The sequence below is a fragment of the Nelumbo nucifera genome, chromosome 1 (assembly GCF_055504915.1).
Source record: "Nelumbo nucifera cultivar China Antique chromosome 1, China Antique-T2T, whole genome shotgun sequence".
In the NCBI taxonomy this organism is placed as follows: Eukaryota; Viridiplantae; Streptophyta; class Magnoliopsida; order Proteales; family Nelumbonaceae; genus Nelumbo; species Nelumbo nucifera.
In genome coordinates, this window is record NC_142649.1 from 99949721 (window position 1) to 99970904 (window position 21184).

At 37.4% G+C, this 21184-nt stretch overlaps 1 protein-coding gene and 1 pseudogene across 4 annotated transcripts in view; one reads left to right on the forward strand and one right to left on the reverse strand.

Annotated features, from left to right (window-relative positions):
• LOC148803612 (uncharacterized) overlaps positions 1-15638 on the reverse strand; it is a 95830-nt gene extending 80192 nt beyond the window's left edge. For 3 of the 4 annotated variants that reach the window (XM_088890106.1, XM_088890103.1, XM_088890109.1), the window contains exons 1-4: positions 14561-15638; positions 14369-14427; positions 10425-10450; positions 10002-10120 (exon numbers count right to left, since the gene is read on the reverse strand). In XM_088890106.1, the coding sequence (XP_088746232.1) occupies positions 10043-10120; positions 10425-10450; positions 14369-14427; positions 14561-14775 (378 nt within the window). In that variant the 5' untranslated portion in view covers positions 14776-15638 and the 3' untranslated portion in view covers positions 10002-10042. Of the gene's footprint in view, positions 1-10001; positions 10121-10242; positions 10451-14368; positions 14428-14560 lie in introns of all 4 variants that reach the window. The other variant, XR_016077540.1, reaches the window with a different exon arrangement.
• Positions 15639-16658: 1020 nt separating this feature from the next.
• On the forward strand, positions 16659-20959 carry LOC148803614 (protein FAR1-RELATED SEQUENCE 5-like; annotated as a pseudogene).
• The last annotated feature ends 225 nt before the right edge of the window (positions 20960-21184 follow it).

Here is a 21184-nt window from a genome sequence, read left to right on the forward strand (position 1 = left end):
CTTTTCATCCCCAAGTCTCCTTTGCCATTAGATGGAACTTTGGGATACTGAAGAAAACCTTTTCACCTCTTAAATTACTCTTTTTTCTAGCCATTTGCATGTGTTAGATAGCATTACTCTAGATCCTCTTAATTGGGAACAAATTCAAACGCTCTCGGATTTGGTTCTAAATTCCAACTTCCAATCAAATCCAAAGGATGAAGAGTTAGAACAATGCTAGAGACTATTTTCTAGTTAAGATTCGATATGGTGAAAAGAAGAGGAAATACACCTTTCAACAATGATTCCCCAAACTAGAGATCTTCCATGAATTTGACCTTGTTTCCTTACGAGAGACCATAGAAGATGCGATAAGGAAATAGGCGTAGAGTACTATGAATAGCCCTCCAAAGAGAAGTTAATGTATCTTTGCACATAACTCCAACATCCCAACCATTCTCTGAGATCCCATGAGTGCTCACCACAAATTTATGCCTATGATTTTCGAAATCCCACGTTGCCGCCAAAACATTATCCATCGCGTTGTGGTAAGAATGCATGACCTAATAAATACAGGATGGAATGATGGATTATGACATAGAACTACTTTTGACTTTCCTCCGACAGACATGTAGTTTATCCTCCCACTATTCCTCAATCATTACAAGTTGGACCTTGTCTTTGGTAATAAAATCAAATCATGGGAAGGTCCTTGGTTGAGGACTCTCAATTGAAAGATCACTTCCAACCTATCTTCATCAGTCCTTCTCTTAAAAATAAAACTACTTCTAAGCACATAACTCCACAGAGAAGTTAATGTATCTATACACATAACTCCAGCATCCCAACCATTCTCTGAGATCCCATGAGTGCTCACCACAAATTTATGCCTATGATTTTCGAAATCCCACAAAGCCGCCAAAACATTATGCCACCGCGTTGTGGTAACTATGCATGAGCTAACAAATACAGGTTGGAATGATGGATTATGACATAGAACTACTCTTGACTTTCCTCTGACAGACATGCAGTGTATGTCCCACTATTCCTCAATCACTACAAGTTGGAAATTGTCTTTCGTAATAAAATCAAATCATGGGAAGGCCCTTGGTTGAGGACTCTCCATTGAAAGATCACTTCCACCCTATCTGCATCAGTCCTTCTCCTAAAAATAAAACTACTTCTGAGCTTTTTATCCCCTAATCTCCTTTGGCATTAAATGGAACTTCGGGCTAGAGAAGAAAATCTTTTCAACTCTGAAATTGCTCTTGTATCTTGCCTTTTGCATGTGTTGAATGACATTACTCTAGATCCTCTTAAATGGGAACAAATTCAAACGCTCTCGGATTTGTTCTAAATTCAAACGCTCTCGGATTTGTTCTAAATTCCAACTTCCAATCAAATCCAAAGGATGAAGAGTTAGAACAAACTTAGAGATTTTTTCTAATTAAGATTCGATATGGAGTAAGGACGAGGAAATACACCATTCGACAAGGTTTCTTCCAAGAATTTGACCTTGTTTCTATACGAGAGACCATACATGATGCGATGAGGATATAGGGGAAGAGTACTATGAATAGCCCTCCAAGGAGAAGCATATAACTCTAGTATCCCAACCATTCTCTAGGAGCCCATGAGTGCTCACCACAAATTTTTGCCTACGATTTTCGGTATCCCAAAAAGCTGCCAAAACATTATGCAACCGGGTTGTGGTAAGTAGGCATGAGCTAACAAATAAAGGTTGGAATGATGGACTACGACATAGAACAACTCTTGACTTTCCTCCGATAGACATCAAGTGTATCCTCCCTATATTCCTTAATCATTACAAGTTTGACCTTGTCATTGGTAATAAAATCAAATCATGCGAAGGCCCTTGGTTGAGCACTCTCCATTGAAAGATCACTTCCACCCTATCTTCATCATTTCTTCTCTTAAATATAAAACTATTTCTGAACATTTTACCACCTTGTCTCATTTGGCTTTAGATGGAACTTTGAGCAAGTGAAAAAAAACTTTTCAACTCTGAAATTACTCTTGTTTCTAACCATTTGCATGTGTTAGATGGTGTTACTCAAGATCCTCTTAAATGGGAACAAATTCAAACGCTCTTGGATTTCTTTTAAAATCCAACTTTCAATCAAATCCAAGCGATGACGAGTTAGAAGAAACTTAGAGATTGCTTTCTAACTAAGATTTGATATGGAGTAAAGACGAGGAAATACACCATTCAACAAGGATTCCCCAAACAAGAGATCTTCCAAGATTTTGACCATATTTCAATACGAGAGACCATACATGATGCAATAAGGAAATAGGGGTAGAATACAATGAATAGCCCTCCAAGGAGAAGTTAATGTATCTATGCACATAACTCCAGCATCCCAACCATTCTCTGAGAGCCCATGAGTGTTCACCACAAATTTATGCCTATGATTTTCGAAATCCCACAAAGCCACCAAAACATTATGCCACCGCATTGTGGTAAGTATGCATGAGCTAACAAATACAGGTTGGATGATGGATTATGACATAGAACTACTCTTGACCTTCCTCCGACAGACATGTAGTGTATCCTCCCACTATTCCTCAATCACTACAAGTTGGACCTTGTCTTTGGTAATAAAATCAAATCAGGGGAAGGCCCTTGGTTGAGGACTCTCCATAGAAAGATCACTTCCACCCTATCTTCATCATTCCTTCTCTTAAAAATAAAACTATTTCTGAGCTTTTTATCCCCAAATCTCCTTTGGCTTTATATGGAACTTTGGGCTAGAGAAGAAAAACTTTTCAACTCTGAAATTTCTCTTTTTTCTAGCCATTTGCATGTGTTAGATGGCATTACTCTAGATCCTCTTAAATGGGAACAAATTCAAACGCTCTCGGATTTGTTCTAAATTCCAACTTCCAATCAAATCCAAAGGATCAAGAGATAGGAGAAACTTAGAGATTGTTTTCTAATTAAGATTCGATATGGAGTAATGACAAGGAAATACAGCATTCAACAAGGATTCCCCAAACTAGAGATCTTCCAAGAATTTGACCTTTCCATACGAGAGACCATAAATGACGCGATAAGGAAATAGGGGAAAAGTACTATGAATAGCCCTCCAAGGAGAAGTTAATGTATATATGCACATAATTCCAGTATCCCAACCATTCTCTGGGAGCCCATGAGTGATCACCACAAATTTATAACTACGAATTTCGATATCCCACAAAGCCGCCAAAACCTTATGCCACCGGTTTGAGGTAAGTATACATGCATTCAACAAGGATTCCCCAAACTAGAGATCTTCCAACAATTTGACCTTGTTTCCATACGAGAGACCACAAATGACGCAATAAGGAAATAGGGGAGAAGTATTATGAATAGCCCTCCAAGGAGAAGTTAATGTATCTATGCACATAACTCCAGTATCCCAACGATTCTCTGGGAGCCCATGAGTGATCACCACAAATTTATAACTACGAATTTCGATATCCCACAAAGCCGCCAAAACATTATGCCACCGCTTTGTGGTAAGTATACATGAGCTAACAAAAAACGGTTGGAATGATGGACTACGACACAGAACAACTCTTGACTTTCCTCCGATAGACATCCAATGTATCCTCCCAATATTCCTCAATCATTACAAGTTTGACCATGTCTTTGGTAATAAAATGAAATCATGGGAAGGCCCTTGGTTAACTCCAGCATCCCAACCATTCTCTGGGAGCCCATGAGTGCTCACCACAAATTTATGCCTATGATTTTCGATATCCCACAAAGCCGCCAAATCATTATGCAACCGGGTTGCGGTAAGTATGCATGAGCTAACAAATAAAGCTTGGAATGGTGTACTATGACACAGAACTACTTTTGACTTTCCTTTGATAGACATCCATTGTATCCTCCCACTCTTCCTCGACCACTACAAGTATGACCTTGTCTTTGGTAAGAAAATCAAATCATGGAAAGGCCGTTGGTTGAGGACTCTCCATTAAAAGATCACTTCCAACCTATCTTCATCATTCCTTCTCTTAAAAATAAAACTATTTCTGAGCTTTTTATCCCCTAGTCTCCTTGGGCTTTATATGGAACTTTGGGCTAGTGAAGAAAACCTTTGCAACTCTGAAATTGCTCTTGTTTCTAGCCTTGCATGTGTTAGATGGCATTACTCTAGATCCTCTTGAATGGGAACAAATTCAAACGCTCTCGGATTTATTCTAAATTCCAACTTCCAATCAAATCTAAAGGATGAAGAGTTAGAACAATGTTAGAGATTGTTTTCTAGTTAAGATTCGATATGGGGAAAAGACGAGGAAATACACCTTTCAACAAGGATTCCCCAAACAAGAGATCTTCCAAGAATTTGACCTTGTTTGCTTATGAGAGACCATACAAGATGCGATAAGGAACTAATGGAAGAGTACTATGAATAGCCCTTCAAGGAGAAGTTAATGTATCTATGCACATAACTCCAGCATCCCAACCATTCTCTAAAAGCCCAGAATTCTTTGACAGGGAATCCTTAGGAAAAAGGGGTTAGAACTAAGGGATTTTAGAAAAGAAGAGCAAGTAAAAGTACCTTTTGGAAGAGGAGTCCAAACCCTTTGACCAAAAGAAATGGGGGCCAAGCAAACGGATTCTAGTATATGAATTAGCTCAATAACACAGTTTGATTCATCATCCCTTAACCCTCTACGAAATCCAAAGTCCCAGTTTAAAGATAAGGGGTTTAACGGTCTCGGGAGAAAAGTTGGGCTCATATTTGTGAAGGGAAATGGAATAGAGCGAGGGGAAAACAATCTTTGAGGGGTTGAGTACCCACCCAAATATCCTCCCAGAACAGAATAGCATTACCAGAACAAGCATCATACCTGATGAATCTAAGGAAGTGAGGGAGAATACCATGTATAGCCTTCCAAGGTGAAGTAAGGGTAGCTCGGCGAGATATCCCGGAATCCCAACCATTTCCTGCACAACCATGAATGCTTGCCACCACCTCATGCCATAATCTCTCTCTCTCTCTCTCGGGGCCATCTCCATAGCCACTTCCCAAAAGGGCTACATTCTTCAGCACTATGTTCCCTATCCCTAAACCCCCTTCTACCTTTGGTTTGTTAACTATCTCCCATCTGATCAAGTGATCATTTTTCACCTCTCTTGGTTCCAATAGAGTTAGGACAATATTAGAGATTGTTTTCTAGTTAAGATTCGATATGGAGAAAAGACGAGGAAATACACCTTTCAACAAGGATTCCCCAAACTAGAGATCTTCCAAGAATTTGACCTTGTTTCCTTATGAGAGACCATACATGATGCGATAAGGAAATAGGGGAAGAGTACTATGAATAGCCCTCCAAGGAGAAGTTAATGTAACTATGCACATAACTCCAACATCCCAACCATTATCTGAAAGCCCATGAGTGCTCGTCACAAATTTAAGCCTATGATTTTCGATATCCCACAAAACTGCCAAAACATTATGCCACCGCATTGTGGAAAATATGCATGAGCTAACAAATAATGGTTGGAATGATGGATTATGACACATAACTACTCTTGACTTTCCTTCGATAGCCATCCAGTGTATCCTCCCACTATTCCTCAATCACTACAAGTTTGACCTTGTCTTAGGTAATAAAATCAAATCATGGGAAGGCCCTTGGTTGAGGACTCTCCATTGAAAGATCACTTCCACCCCATCTTCATTGTTCCTTCTCTTAAAAATAAAACTATTTCAGTGCTTTTTATCCCCTAGTCTCCTTTGCCTTTAAATGGAACTTTGGGCTAGTGAAGAAAACCCTTTCAACTCTGAAATTGCTCTTGTTTCAAGGCTTTTGCTGTGTTAGATGGCGTTACTCTAGATCCTCTTAAATGGGAACAAATTCAAACGCTCTCGGATTTATTCTAAAATCCCACTTCCAATCAAATCCAAGGGATGAAGAGTTAGAACAAGCTTAGAGATTGTTTTCTAATTATGATTCGATATGGAGAAAAGACGAGGAAATACACCTTTCAACAAGGATTCCCCAAACTAGAGATCTTCCAAGAATTTGACCTTGTTTCCATATGAGAGACCATACATGATGCAATAAGGAAATAGGGGTAGAGTATTATGAATAGCCCTCCAAGGAGAAGTTAATTTATCTATGCACATAACTCCAGCATCCCAACCATTCTCTGAGAGCCCATGAGTGCTCACCACAAATTTATGCCTATGATTTTCGAAATCCCACAAAGTCATCAAAACATTATGCCACTGTATTGTGGTAAGTATGCATGAGCTAACAAATACAGGATGGAATGATGGATTATGACATAGAACTACTCTTGACTTTCCTATGATAGACATCCAATGTATCCTCCCACTATTCCTCAATCACTACAAGTTTGACCTTGTCTTTGGTAATAAAATCAAATCATGGGAAGGCCCTTGGTTGAGGACTCTCCATTGAAAGATCACTTCCACCCTATCTTAATCGTTCATTCTCTTAAAAATAAAATTATTTCTGAACTTTTTATCCCCTTGTCTCCTTTGGCTTTAGATTGAACTTTGGACTAGTGAAGAAAACATTATCAAATCTAAAATTGCTCTTGTTTCTTGCCTTTTGCATCTGTTAGATGGCATTACTCTAGACCCTCTTAGATTTGATGGTCATTTGTGAGACACCAGTCCTATTTGAGGAGATAAAGGGCCACTAGGTCTCTTTTTTTTTTTTTGTGCAAAACATCACGAGGGTTGATACTTCCATTTAAAACTACCCAACAAAAGCCACTACATTTGTGGGATAGGTGCAGGCCAGAACTCTCAACATGTCACAAGAATGGACCTAGGGAGGGGAATGACCCTAACAAACATTTTAAAATAGAAACCACCAGAAAACCTACTTGAGGAGTTAGGAACCCAAATTTGTTTATCCCCAACAAATCCATCAATGACTACAAGTATGACCTTGTCTTTGGTAATAAAATCAAATCTTGGGAAGCCCTAGGTTGAGGAGTCCCCATTGAAAGATCACTTCCACTCCATCTTTGTTGTTTCTTCTCTTATATGCAAATCTATTTCTGAGCTTGTGGATCCTTGTCTCCTTTGGGTTTAGCTGAAACATTGGGCTAAAGAAGAAAACCTTATGAACTATGAAATTGCTCTTGTTTCTAGCCATTTGCATGTGTTAGATGGGGTTACTCTTGTTCCTCTTTGATTGGATGGTCTTTTGTGGAACACCAGTCCTACAGAGTGGTATAAGGGCCAACTAGGTCTTTTGTTTGTTGCAAAATGTCACGGGTGTTGATACTTCCATTGAAAACATCCCAACAAAAAGTACTAACTTTTGGGCGAATAGGTGGACACCAAAACTCTCAATATGTCACAACTCACAAGGATAGACTCAGTGTGGGGAGTGACCCTAACCAACATATTAAAAGAGGAACTACAAGAAAACCTATCTTAATAGTTAGGAACCCATATTCGTTTATCCCCAATTGAGCTATCAAGAACTACCCCATCCAACAAATTCAAAAACCTAGAAGTGTGAATAAATTCAAGCTTTCTCGCATTTCTCCTAAAATCTAACTTTCAACCCAAAGTTGATCTCTTTTTAAGATTAGTGATGGCATAGAGAAAAGGAAACACACATTTCAACAAGGATTCTCCAAGCTAGCGATCTTCCAAGAATTTAACCTTGTTGCCAGGCAAGATATCATTGATGATGCGATTAAGAAATGGGGAAAGAGTGCTATGAATTGCCTTCGACGAAGAAGTAAGGGTAGCTCTACACAAAATTCCAGCATCCCAACCACTCTGAGAGCTCATGAATACTCACAACTTTATGTTAAGGATTTTCGCTATCCCACAAATCTGCCCATTCTCTATGCCATCGGGTTGTGGTAAGTATGCATAGGCTCACAAATAAAAGTTGGGACGATGGTCTATCACATAGAACTACTGTTGACTCTACTTTGAGACATTCATGGTATCCTCCCATTCTTCCTTAATTACAACAAGTATGGCCTTGTCTTTGGTAATACAATCGAATTTTGGGAAGACCATAGGGTTGAGGAGTCTCCATTGAAAGGTAGTTTCCACTCTATGTTCATCGTTCCTCTCTTAAAGGGAAAACTATTTTTGAGCTTGCTATCCCCTTGTCTCCTCCTTCGGGTTTTAGTTGAACCTTTGGCCAAAGAAGAATGTAGAGTTTGTTGATAGACTATTAGTGTGTCTGTGGTCCCAGCCCCAAACTATATTTTACGGTTTATTTCTTTATGTTACAGTTATGGTAGCGGGCCGATTTGGCCTTTTTTATTTTCTTTTGTTTTAAGTAGGGGTATTAGAGTAACTCTACTTCTTTAAAGTCACAGATATAAATAAGATTTAGTGGGGCGGCCAGAACAATCCAACCGCACCCTTTCTCTTCTTTCTTCTCTTCTCTCTTCTCTCCGAACCTAGGTTGACTTCTTTTCTTCTTCTCTCTAAATTACATCAGAAAACACATTCTTTTTCTGATTTTTTTATTCAAGTAAGAAAATCATTGGAACTTTGAAATTTCTCTTGTTTCTATCATTTTGCATGTGTTGGATGGGGTTCCTCTTGATCCAAGATTGGAAGGTTGCTTTTCTCCTAGTCCCTCCCAGATGTCCTTTGTTGTAAAGGAAGTTTGATGTGTTCGCATCCCCCTGAAAATTAGTGTCTTCTGCTGGGAAGTCTTCCGTCAGAGCATTAATACTAGTGATTTAATACAAAAGAAGAGACCCAACTGGTATTAATCTCTTGATTCATGTCTAATGTGCAAAAAAAAAAAAGAATGGGGAGACGGCTTACCACTTCCTAATCTCCTATCCATTTGTCTATTTTATTTCGGAATATTTCCTTGCTCTATTTAGATGCAAGTGGTCTCTCCCTACTAGTTTGGACAATTTGTTTGATGGTCCGTGATCAAGTTGTCAAAGAAGGAGGAAGATTAACATGGACAATTGCACTGGTTACTATGATTTGGACTATATGGGAAGAAAGGAGTGCATGATTGTTTAAGGAAACAGAAAGAAATGAAGAGGATTTAATGGAAAACATTATAGTGAGGGAGGCACATTGATTGAAAACAATATATTTGTTCTTGGATTTCATAATGAATGATATTCTTAGAAATTAGGCAGCAATTGCAGCCTCATCAACAAAAAAAAGCAAAATGCAAGGAGGGAGTGGAAATCACTGGCAAAGGGATGGATGGATGGAACTAGATTTTTACGGTAGGGGGAGTGGTAAGATATGAGAATGGACTCATTCGTGGAATGTTTTCAGGTCCAATCGGTGGAGTCCAAGTAGTTACCGGAGTATGAAACATAAAGGAGATGGGAGTTGAATAATTGGTTATTAAAGGGGCACCCATGTTACAATCAGATGGTTAACAAAAGGAAGTAAAGCAGCTTTGTGGAGTTATAGAAATGATATCAAACACTTTAAGCCTTTAAATGGTTTTCAAAGGACATGTAGTTCAATGGGTACATGGGGTTTGATAAAAGTTTGGCCTTAGGCCAAATGCAATTTGCATAGGGGACAGAAACCAGTGTCATACTCTCATTTTCTTTTAAGCTGTAATGACAACCTCTTCTCATGTTTCAGTAGTTCACTAATAAATTATGTTTATTTATCGAAAAAAAAAAGTTCGTATTTGTTAGTTGTTACTGATCAAAAGAGAAAAAAATAATAATATTTTTTTAATTTTAAGCAACAAAGGAAGATTAGAACTGTAAAAGCATTGAGCAGATATCATCTACGTTACATACATCCCTACAGAGCTACTTATGCAATGCCAGGAATTCACAAAATTCGTACTAATATGGTACTACCGATAACAATTTATGTAAACAGGTGTATTTACAAAGCATAACATTATTTTAATATTCAAAATGAACAAAACATAGCCCAATTCTTTTTAGGGTAGAAACCTTGTCGAATGTACTCTACAGCCATGCACCCAAAGGTTGGGCCCAAGCAAGTAGGACATTTGAATTAATACCTAATGCTGATACATACCTGGGCAATTATGATCACAATAGCAGTCATTCAAACATCTACTAATCAAGAATAATGCCATGCGTCGAAAATATGGTCATATCCATAGTGAGTGGTTTGCAACCATGAGACATTACAACCTGCACAGTTGAAAACAGAACATGTAATTTAACTGGAATGCATAATTATCAAAAAAAATCACTGCAATTCATGCATTATGCACACACAAAGATTTGCATAATCCAAAATAATAGATTACCACCTTCTTGACTGATGTATAAAATCTATCCACCAGCTCTGGAACTCCAACCATGCCATCCAGAGGTGGCTTGTTTGGAGAGGGGGGCAATAATCACCTTAGGATCATAAAAATGCAGCAAGGTCTTTGTGTTCTGATATGTACTGCTAGTTTCAATGAATTGAGAAAGATGTAATGAAGCTGACCTCAAATGAAAAGCAGCCACTCCAACCTGTAATGAAGTTGGTGTTGTAACAACCATATAATCATTGAAAAACACAAAAGTGATGTCTGTGCGACAATGCTTTCTTTTCTTAAAAGAAAAATTATTAAAGAAAAAAGATTACAGAAGGTGATAAGACATCACCTATAGCAAGAAGCAACCACAGGAAACCCAAACAGGCCTAAGAAAACTAACCTCTCAAGCAGAATAAAACCCAAACAGATGCCTGAAAAGAAAACAGGCCTAAGAAAACAATCTGTGAATTCCTCATCCCAGACCTTGCTCCCTTTCTAATGCACTTTGATCTTTAATTTCTCTTCCTCCTTTTTTCTTTCAAATTCTTCAAAGGCCCTCCTGGCAAATTCCTCACTGCCCCAAAAAAATAAACCCAAGCTTTTCCCAACTGTGACCTCCCTTATCAACCAATTCTTTGATAACCATCTTATCTGTAGCTTTATCAGCACTTTCATTCTCCTGTAACAGCTGCATTGCACCAGGTTCTGAATCGGCATCAGAAACCTTATTGACATGTTGTTCCTTCAACAAAAGGGGGGACAGTGATTGATCTTGCACTATTCCCCCCTATTATCAGTACCAGATATCCCATTAACCTTCACACTTTTCCTTCTGTCACATGGACTATATTGTGAGTTCTCAAATTATCGATTTCTTGTTAATTCTCCCACCATTGTGATCTTCCTTCTCTTTCATTCTGCTCCTTTGACCCAAATTTACACCTAGCCTTCCAATCTCAACTTCCTGATAAAATAAGCCATCTTTGTCCTGATTCTCAGCCTGTCCACCGAAAGAATCTTCAACGGCTAAATCTTCCTTTCCTCCAACCTTACCTCCATCATTGCCTTCAGCATCTATATTAGTATCTCTTTCCTAGTTATTGCCTCCCCTCTTTCCATGTTCTCCAATTCAACGGGAGGTGTCTCTTCCGCACATGAAGAAACTGGACATTCCAAGTCATACCTATCCTCTGGAGACGTCAAACTCAAGATCTCAAGCTCATAGGGAACATGATTCTCATCGGAGCCCCTCCTAACCTCAGAATAGCATCTAGCATTACCAGACGTTGACGAGAGAGAACAGTCGATGAGAGTCTCTCCTGGACCAGAGACAAAACTTTTCTTACCGCATTTGTCAAACCTGGCAATCACCCAAACCCACCTCTCCTCTCTTTTTCTAATCCCAGACGAGCTAATTCTTCTCATCCTTCTCTTTCGTTTCAGATTATATTTTTTGGGCCTTAGATGTTTCCTCCTGTTTTCTTTTCTGTTTCTGGACTGAACTTCCTCCCTACAAATTTGCAAATCATTCTTCGCTTCCTTAACACCAGTTGAACATTCCAGGCCAGTTTTCTTAATTGAAATACTCAAAGACTGATTTACCTCACCAAACTTGTCGTCACGACACTTCTCCAACCTCCGTCTCTGAATCACCTGGGACCTTGCCTTGAGGTGAAAAGGGGGAGTTAAATCCCCTCTGCCATTGTGATCCTATCGAAGACCTTTCTTTTCGAGAGAAGTGCCTATAATCTTGTCCAAAAGGCAGCTCTGGTTCACCCTCAAAAGAAGGACCTGGTTCGAATCCACTCTGGTTTTAAAATGCCTTGTGGAGCCAGAGGGTTAGCTGGCATGGCTCTGCCCTTAATGATCTCCACATAAGACTTTTTGCCTACACTTTGGTCTCCACTTTCCAAAAAAATTGGGCTACCATCATTCTTATCCAGATACTTACTGACTGACCCGGGTGGTGTCTCTTCATCTTCGTTCGTCATCTATACATTATTCAAGACCTTCTGGCTCGAACTCTTTTTTCCACGTGTAACCCAACCTTCAAGGATGTCAACATCTTCTTCCTTAGAACCTTTCATCCAAGGAGTTGTTTCACCTTCCAGCAGAACCCAAACCTTAAGCCAGCAACCATTAATGAGCATCTCTACGCATCTAGGAATTTCTTCGAGCTTCAGACCATCGACCCTAACCACCTAGGACTTGAATCAATTTTACCAGAGTTTCCTCATTCCAGTAATTGAAGGGAAAAGCCCTACCAGCTGGAGCTTGAGAGGACTTTCTGAGATGCTATTATGGTTACAAGACAGAAACCAGTTCTCTATCCTTACTCTTCTGACTGGAGTTTCCACCGACTCAGCATCTGGGATCACTACTTCTTCACCAGCTCCATAATACACAGCCTTTGAGTCATCAAAAGGTCTAGCTATAGCAGTACCATTTAAATTAAATCTCTTCGCAAACGCCCCTGCAACATTCTCCTAATCTTGGACTCTCTTGTCTATAGTCAAAATCAAGTTCTTCTCCCACTCTCCATCCGCTACTTCTAAGAGCAGTCCTCAGCACCTAGAGTCACTGCAATCTATGGCTTGAGGACCTTTGATACTTTGTCCTTCATCCTTCGAATTATCTTTCAAGTTATCTCTGTAACTCTGCTTGTCACTGATTTCTGAACCACCACTTAGATTTGAACTTTGTTTTCTATCTACACTTAGTAGATACTCCTGCAGAGCCTCTGAGAATCCAAAGAAACTAGTATGCAGGGACTTAAACAACAGGTTATCAGTATAACATGGAGTTCAACCTTGATAAAAATTATGGGTGGCAGTACTATATTCACCATGTACACTCTTAGAATAAACAATAGATAATGTCAAATTCTAGTTTACCAATAAATGCAACCTGTCATGGTAAAGCTAGTTCTCACAATATTATAACGTAATAAATCAATATGCTTCATCATCTTATAAACTAAATGACAGCGCATACTAAGTGGAAAATAGTAGTTTTAATAAGTACTCCCACACACCAATTGTTCTTTTGTATCAATCCTCGAAAAGAGAAATCTAGGAAATCACAGTGAAGTTCACCAACTTTTAAAGTGTTTGATTTCAGAAGATATATTGCAAATAAGTTATAATGAAAAAGGAACTTACAGTAATTTTAAAATTAAAAAAAAAAATCTTAGCATATCATGAAAACAATAGTCACATTTATCTTTTTAATTTTCTGGGTGGGCAAGCAGATTAGGGGTTAGTAGGTCAGTAGATAAAAACAAATATCAAACCCAGTTTTGGGATATTAAGAATGAAATTTTTTACCAGACAAGCCAGATAACATGTAACCTTGAAAATAAAAAAAAATAAAAAATAAAAATCCCACCATAAGACAAATTGCAGTGTAAAATTTAAAAACTCGGTAATGTTTTATACATCTTAAACTTTTACTTGTGGGTAAGGTGGATTGGGCAGTGGACCCCATTGCCAACCGATTGAAAGAAATTTTCCTTGAAACTTCTTGCGAATAAATTATTTGATACGGATGCAGTTGACATCAAATGTGAGATAGCGCACCCTACCTCGTATGAATTGAGAAAAGAATGTAGCAAGCCATTTCATGGAGACTAGATCCCAAGAAGTTTCAGCTTGATTTGGCAAAGATCTGTTTTATTTCACTAAATAATTATTATTAGCACAGGTTCAAAACAAGCTTGACCACTACATTTTAATTATTCAACATTTGTTTAACATCAGAAATTCAAAGATTACATAAGACTCATGTTTAAAGCATTTGAATAGGCTACTTCTCGTTTTCTATACAGGTTCAGCCTTCTGGCTTCTACTGCTAAGAAATATAACAGATGCCTTTAGATTCAAGATTTTGCTCTTAAATGCATAAACACTTTCTAGTTTCATTTCCACAAGAGAACTATAGCAAATTCGTTGTCTAAATTTAAATTAGAGGTAAATTCTCTTAGTTCACATATATCTGGATCATTACTTTAATCTTCTCAATCAAATCTGGAACCGTTAATCTCAGTCCTCTCAAGTCTGAGATGAGCTAGTAGCACTAAGAGCGAGAATAAAGCAAATAAGGATTTTCATTTCCAAATTCCAAATTAAGTTACCTTTCAGCCAATGCTTGTGGATAGGATCATAGGTTGATACTCGAAAAGCTGCAGATGATCTGAATACCGAACAACGTTAAGGAGGAAAAGAAGAAAATACTTGTAGTTTCAAAAATCTTCAACCTCGATAAGATCGCAATAGAATATTTGAGTGAGAAAGAGAGAGACAACATCTTGGATCAAATACGATACCTCCACTGTTCTCGATCAGACCGATCACAATGCTCGACTTCTCTCCACCTTTGTCTTCCATTCTCCTTTTCTAGCCGATTATAACGGTGACTTCTACCACTGCAGAAAGGATATACATGTCTTGTTAGTCGTTGCATCGGGTATTTATCGTGGGATGTAGGAACTTGATCTAATAGGACGAATATCCACGGCCATGATATAGGATACATGACCATTACATCGGAATCTACGTTCTTGCCTATATGTACAGATCTAAAACCTTTTGTGTATACCGACCATGGCGGGAAACGGAAAAAGATACTCTTCAACTCATCGTCAGACTTTCTTTGAAATCTGAAATCCACAAAACCCTAACCGAAGCGAATGCTTGCAGCCATCTGCCAACGTTATCTACGGATAGTGGCGGGAAACGGAAAAGGAGATTCCTCAACTCATCGTTCAGACTTTCTATGAAATTTGAAATCCACAAAATTTTAACCGAAGAGAATGCTTGCAGGCTTGCAGCTTACGATATATACCGATGATGGCGGAGAACGGAAAAAGAGACTCCTCAAGTCATCGTTCAGACTTTCTCCGAAATCCGAAATCCACAAAACCCTAATCTTTGAAAGCCTGCATGCATCTGCAATATCGTAACCCGCTTCCTCCTCTCATCTCCTTCTCTCGCTTGTATTTCCACAAGGCGCGCGTTACCCGTCTCCACGATGACGGACGCTGATATCTATCGAATTCCGCGATGACAGACGAGCCGCATGGAGAGATGCAGAAAAGATTGGAACTTGGGAGAGACGAGGAACATACGAAGAAGAAACGGTGGAAGAAGTCAATAATTTTTGTAAAGTGCAATGGTTTTTATGCTTTTCTTTTTCTTTCAGTTTCTAAAATCTAATTTCTTGATATCTTCCTTCCTGCTGTTAACGGTAATATGATCATGGAACTGACCGGCGTATCTTCGCAAGTTCCACTTTCCCAACTGTCGCACTTCCATTTGTGTGGGAATAATATCTTTCTATTTTTCTTTCTGTTGAATTCGGATCTTCTTTTGATATTATTAACGAGTTTTTTTTTCTTTCTTTTTCTTCGAGATTTTGGGTCGGGCAGGGCTTTCACATGGTATAAACATAAAATATTAGGCACGGACAGGAATTTGGCCGGGGCCTACATTTTAAGCCTAACCCGCCCTCATAAAAACCTGAGACCCGAGAATGAGAATTCCTTTATTGTAATTCTATTTAATTAAACATAGGTTTAGCTAATCGACTCTTGAAAAAGATCGACCAGTGCTTTTAAGAAACACCTTGGAATATAACAGCTCTTGTGAGATTTTATTAGTATTGAATCTTGATGATCGTGATAGGATTAATCCCTAGCAACTTTGTTATTGATTTCGTTCAAGTTCTTGTTTTTGTCATTTATTTTCCTTAATCAGTAGTGCTAGTCTAAATTCCTTAATTCGCAACCCAATTGATTATTGTTTTAAACAAGTTGAGAATAAATTAATAGGTGGCTAAATAATTCATTCCTCGTGGGAACAACTATGTACTCCTTACTATATTATTTGCACAACTCCGTACTCTTGCGGACAACGGTCAGCACGCGCACACGCCGCCAGTCCTCTTTTTCTCTCTCTTGTCTCTTTCACAGTTCTCATTCTCACTTGCACTATCACACATTCTCAGGAACCGGCGAACTCAGGCACCGACGCCAGCTATGCTACTAATGAACTCAATTGTCCCTCTCTCCGGCGGTGAGTCTTTCACTTATCAACTATGTACAAGTCATGCATTTCAGCCTCTGTTACTCTATAGTTTGTACAAGTTGTTAGGTCGGGCTTCAGGCTTTTTATGAGGGCTGGGCTCGAGCACAAGTTATAGGCCCGTTGGTCGGGCCGGGCTTGGGCTCGGGCCTGAAAAAATTCTGTTGATGAAGAGCAAAAGCCCGGCCCGGCCCATGAACAGGTCTAGTAGTGACGGGGGGTCATTATATGTTTTATTTTAACGCAATATATATTGTTTTGGATAGTTTTTAATCTTGAAAGACTCTTCCCACTAACAAATATATTGTTTTGGAGAGTGTTTTTAATTGCGTAAATCGTTCAATGTTGTGGAATGTCAATAGTAAGCTTTTCTTTTTTCTTTTTCAGGAAATAAGAACCGTTTGTGTTTCAATTCTCCCATTTTTCATTATTAGAATCATCTTGAAAAGAATTAATTCTAAGAATTTTCCAGATTCTAAAAAAGAGTAAAGCATTTTGAATTACCTATTTCTTCTTTTTGTTTTTTCTTTCTCAGAGTTGTTTTGTTTCTTCTTTTCTTAAAGTTGTTTTCTCCAACAATGATAACTAGAGTGGTTTTCTCTAGAATAGTTGTCAATATTTTCTAAATACCACCAGCCACTAGCAATAGTCGTTAGAGTTTCACAAGCAATAATCATTAGTGAGAAGAACAAAGGAAACACGAGATCACGTCGGAGTAACAACTTCCTAACATCGGAAATACGACAATCTACACTTGTTCAAAGCAAATGCTTTGAACTGTATTGATGCTATAAGAAGAAAAGAAGAAGAGAGAGACGGGGTTACCGACTTTTCACTGAAGGAGGTTATGATAAATAGTCAGTTATAGTTTTACCCCTATTTTCATGTGTGACCGAGTCACACATGTTCAAAGTTTTAAAGTTACGTAGCAAGAAACATAAGCACGGCCTGGCCATGGGCATGGGCTTTCAAACTAGGCCCATGGTGCGGGCCTGGTTGGGCCAAGGCCTAGGTTAAGGCACTTATCATTAGCGCGAAGCCCAGGCTCGTTCCATGATCACCCCTATTGAAACTCTTGCAGGATAGACTAAGACTCGATACACCTATTGATGATCTCTCAATACATTTGATGTTTTTAATTTGAGTTTTGTAAGATTCCGGAAAAACCTGAAACCAATTTCACTTTAGGCAAGGCCATAGCACTACTTAAACATTTTGCTATCTACTTTTACTTAAGATGTACTATGTGCAGGAAATTTAAATATTTGAATGTAGTGATAAGTCCAGGGTATTGTTTTAATAGACAAACCAATAATATCCATTAAAATGTATTATGTGCAAAAACTTGAAAATTTTGATTGAATTACCATCCGTGGTACTATTCTAATAGACTGATCGATAATACCCATCTCTATTTTGATAATTTGCTACACAACTCTCTACAACTCTGTTTGAAGGAAATTCTAAAAGTGAAGATAACTTCTTTTAAGTTTTTTTTAGTCTATTTAGTTTTACCGTATGTTTTATTGGAAATAAGGAAGCTGATTTACTGTAAAATAAAAGGCTCATATTTTGCCCCACCATTTCATAATTCGCCGTTTTAAATCGGAGGTCCAATTTATTATCAACCACTACCATGAAGCTAAAGGATTATGTAGAATTGCTTCACTCATTTCCATAACCATTCTCTAATATATAATTTTCTTTCATCTTTGTAAATAATAATTTTTTAGTCTTTAACTTGTACCTAAAAATTAATTAATGGCCTTTATTTGCTGAGCTTCCACATGCTTAAATTATGAGAATTCATACCATATAAATGAAGCCTAACCTCCTAAGAAAATATTTTTCTTATGAAAAAGGTTCTTCCTTGCTTTTTAGTACTTTCTTTGCATTAGGTTATGCTTCGTTTTAATAGAAAATAATAATAGAAATAGAGTAATATAACCACATGTTGCAATTAAAAAAAAAGATTGGAATATATTGGTATATTAGTTGATTTGTGTTTTTTTTTCTAGAAAATGGAACAATTTCCTAGTGGATAAATAATGAAGAGTGTAATGAGAAGAACACTCAACTTTATGAAGGTATAAAGAATCAATGTTTTCAAAACCGAATTGGAGCATACAGTCGGACTGAAAAAAAACTGGGAACCAGTTGCCTAATTGGTTCTGTTTACCCTAAAACCGCTATTTGGCCAAAAACTGTTGATTTAGTCAGCGAACCGTTGACCTAGGCGGTCGAATCGTCGAGCCATTAGACCCGAGAATTGTTTTGGTTATTTTTTTGGTTTTATATGTTTTGTCAAAGCGGCCGTCTGTTCAGACCAAATGGTCAAACCATTTGACTTGAGAGCAGGACCCTAGAACGGTTCCCTGTCTAGTCTGATTTTAAAAATATTGTAGAGAGTAATCAACTTGTTGAGGGTTTGGAAGTTGTATGTAGTGCTGCACGTAGGCTTGATTTTGATATGAAAGGAATCTATACTAGCCCATCAAATGCAAATTTCTCACAACCAAGCAATGAGACAAATGTAGACAAAAAATTTATGGTCCAAATGTTGGCATGATATTTGAAAATTTGGAAGATGTTTACCATTTTAATAATGGGTTTGCTAGAAATGAAGGTATTAGTGTGTGGATATCACAAGGCTACTAGCTAAAATCTAGTATTTGGAAGACTAAAACATTTTGTTGTTCCCATGAAGGCTTTCGTAGTAATGATAACGGGTGAATTGATAGAAAATTTCACCATGACATAACAACAATAGGTTATAAAGCAATGTTTAATCTTGTGATGCAAGAAAACGGAAAATATTATTTGATTGAATTTGAAGGAGGTCATAATCATCAACTTATTACTCCAAAAAAATCATACATGCTCAGGTCACAAAGGAAAATAACAGTTGCTCACGCCAATCTTGCTAGTGGTTTTGGTATGTGTCCAAAGGCAACATTAGAAGGTAAACAAGCTAGTGGAATTTAAAATCTTGGTCTCACTAATGTTGATTATAACAACTATTTGTATGTTAAAATGAAGGACATGGAAAATGGGGGTGCATGAGCTATACTAAGGTATTTCAATTCGATACATTGCATGAAGAGAATATATCATCCTTTTAACTCTATGCAGTTTGATGAAGATTACCAAATTACAAATATCTTTTGGGTTGATGCAAAGATGTTGGTTGATTATGGTTGTTTTGGAGATGTCATTTGTTTTGATACCACTTTTCAAACAAATGAAGATAAACAACCATCTGCTCCTTTTGTGGGAATTAACCATCATAAGAAAACCATGTTTTTTGGAGCCACATTGATGTATGATCATAGTAAATATTTTAAGTGGGTGTTCCAATCTTTTCTAAGGGCAATGTCTAGAAAACAACTGAAAACAATTTTTACAGACCAAGATCCAGCAATGGAAAATGCAATAAAGCAAGTCTTTCTAAAAACATGTCATTGTTTATGTATATGTCACATATATCAAAATGTAGCCACACATTTGAGTAATATATTTGTTGCTTCTCCATCATCTGATAGAGATTTCAGTAGTTGCATATATGACCGTGAACATGAAGATGAGTTTCTTATCTTATTGCATGGCATGAGATGAGTTTCAAGGGTTATTTCAAGCAAAGGAGAAATGGGCTTTAGTATGTGGGCAAAATGAATTTTGTGCAGATATAAAAAGCACACAAAGGAATGAAAACATGAGTAGATTGATAGGGTATTTAAAACCATCTCTTAATTTAGCTGAATTTTTTTAAACATTTCGAGAGAGCTGTAGCAGTTCGCCATTGAAAAGAAATGGAAATTGAGGTAAAGATGAATCAAAGTACACCCAATGTGTCTATTCCAATAAAGATATTGAAGTGAACTTCATGTATATACACTCCCACAATATTGAAGGAATTTGAAAATGAATATTCAATGGCCCTTGATTGTGATATTGTAAATAAAGTCGATGTTGGAACAACTTTTCTACACAAAGTGAAATATTCCAATAGACCTTGTGAACATAATGTTACATCCAACCCATCAAACATAGTGGTTGTATGCAGTTGCAAGAAGTTTGAGTTTGTGTGATTTTTGTGTTTTTATGCACTTTGTGTTTTATAAAAAGATTATTAAAACAGGTTCCATTACAATATATTTTAAAACAATGGACAAGGGATGCGAAGGATGGAACTACTTTTGATTGTTGTGTAAAGTTGATCCTAATGCGGAATTTTCTATAATGCTTACAAACCTAATGAGACTATTAGTATCTAGAGAAATATCAACATGTGCTGCAAAAGATAAAAGGCATTCTCATAATTATTAGATGCATTTAATAATGCACGAGTAGAAGATATATTGAAGAGTAGGGTCTTGGATTTTGAATCTTCTAGTGTAAATGAAATGGAAATAGATAAGAAAAAAATTTGTTTGGAAAAATGAAAGAAAAAAAAGGACAATCTCATCAACATGACGTTGTATGATATTTTTTATATATATTATTATTGGAATTTTATGCTAATTCATATTATTTACTTGGTTTGTTTTATTCCTTGTTAGGAATCACATCAAAGTGCTAAGGAAAAAGAGGTTAACGGAAAAGAGAAGAGAAACATGAGAAACATTAAACATGATGTAGTGTGATACTTCTTTTATTATTTATATACTTTTAATTGAATTTTAATCTCATTCATATTATTTACTTGGTTTATTGTATTTCCTGTGAGGAATCACAAGAAGGTTCCAAGAAAAAAGAGGTTGTTACAAAAGATAAAAGAATAAAAAAACATCTTTAAGGATAATTTTTCTTTATTTTAAATAATTTGATAGTAACTTTTTTGTATTTTTGTGATGTTATAAATATGGTTC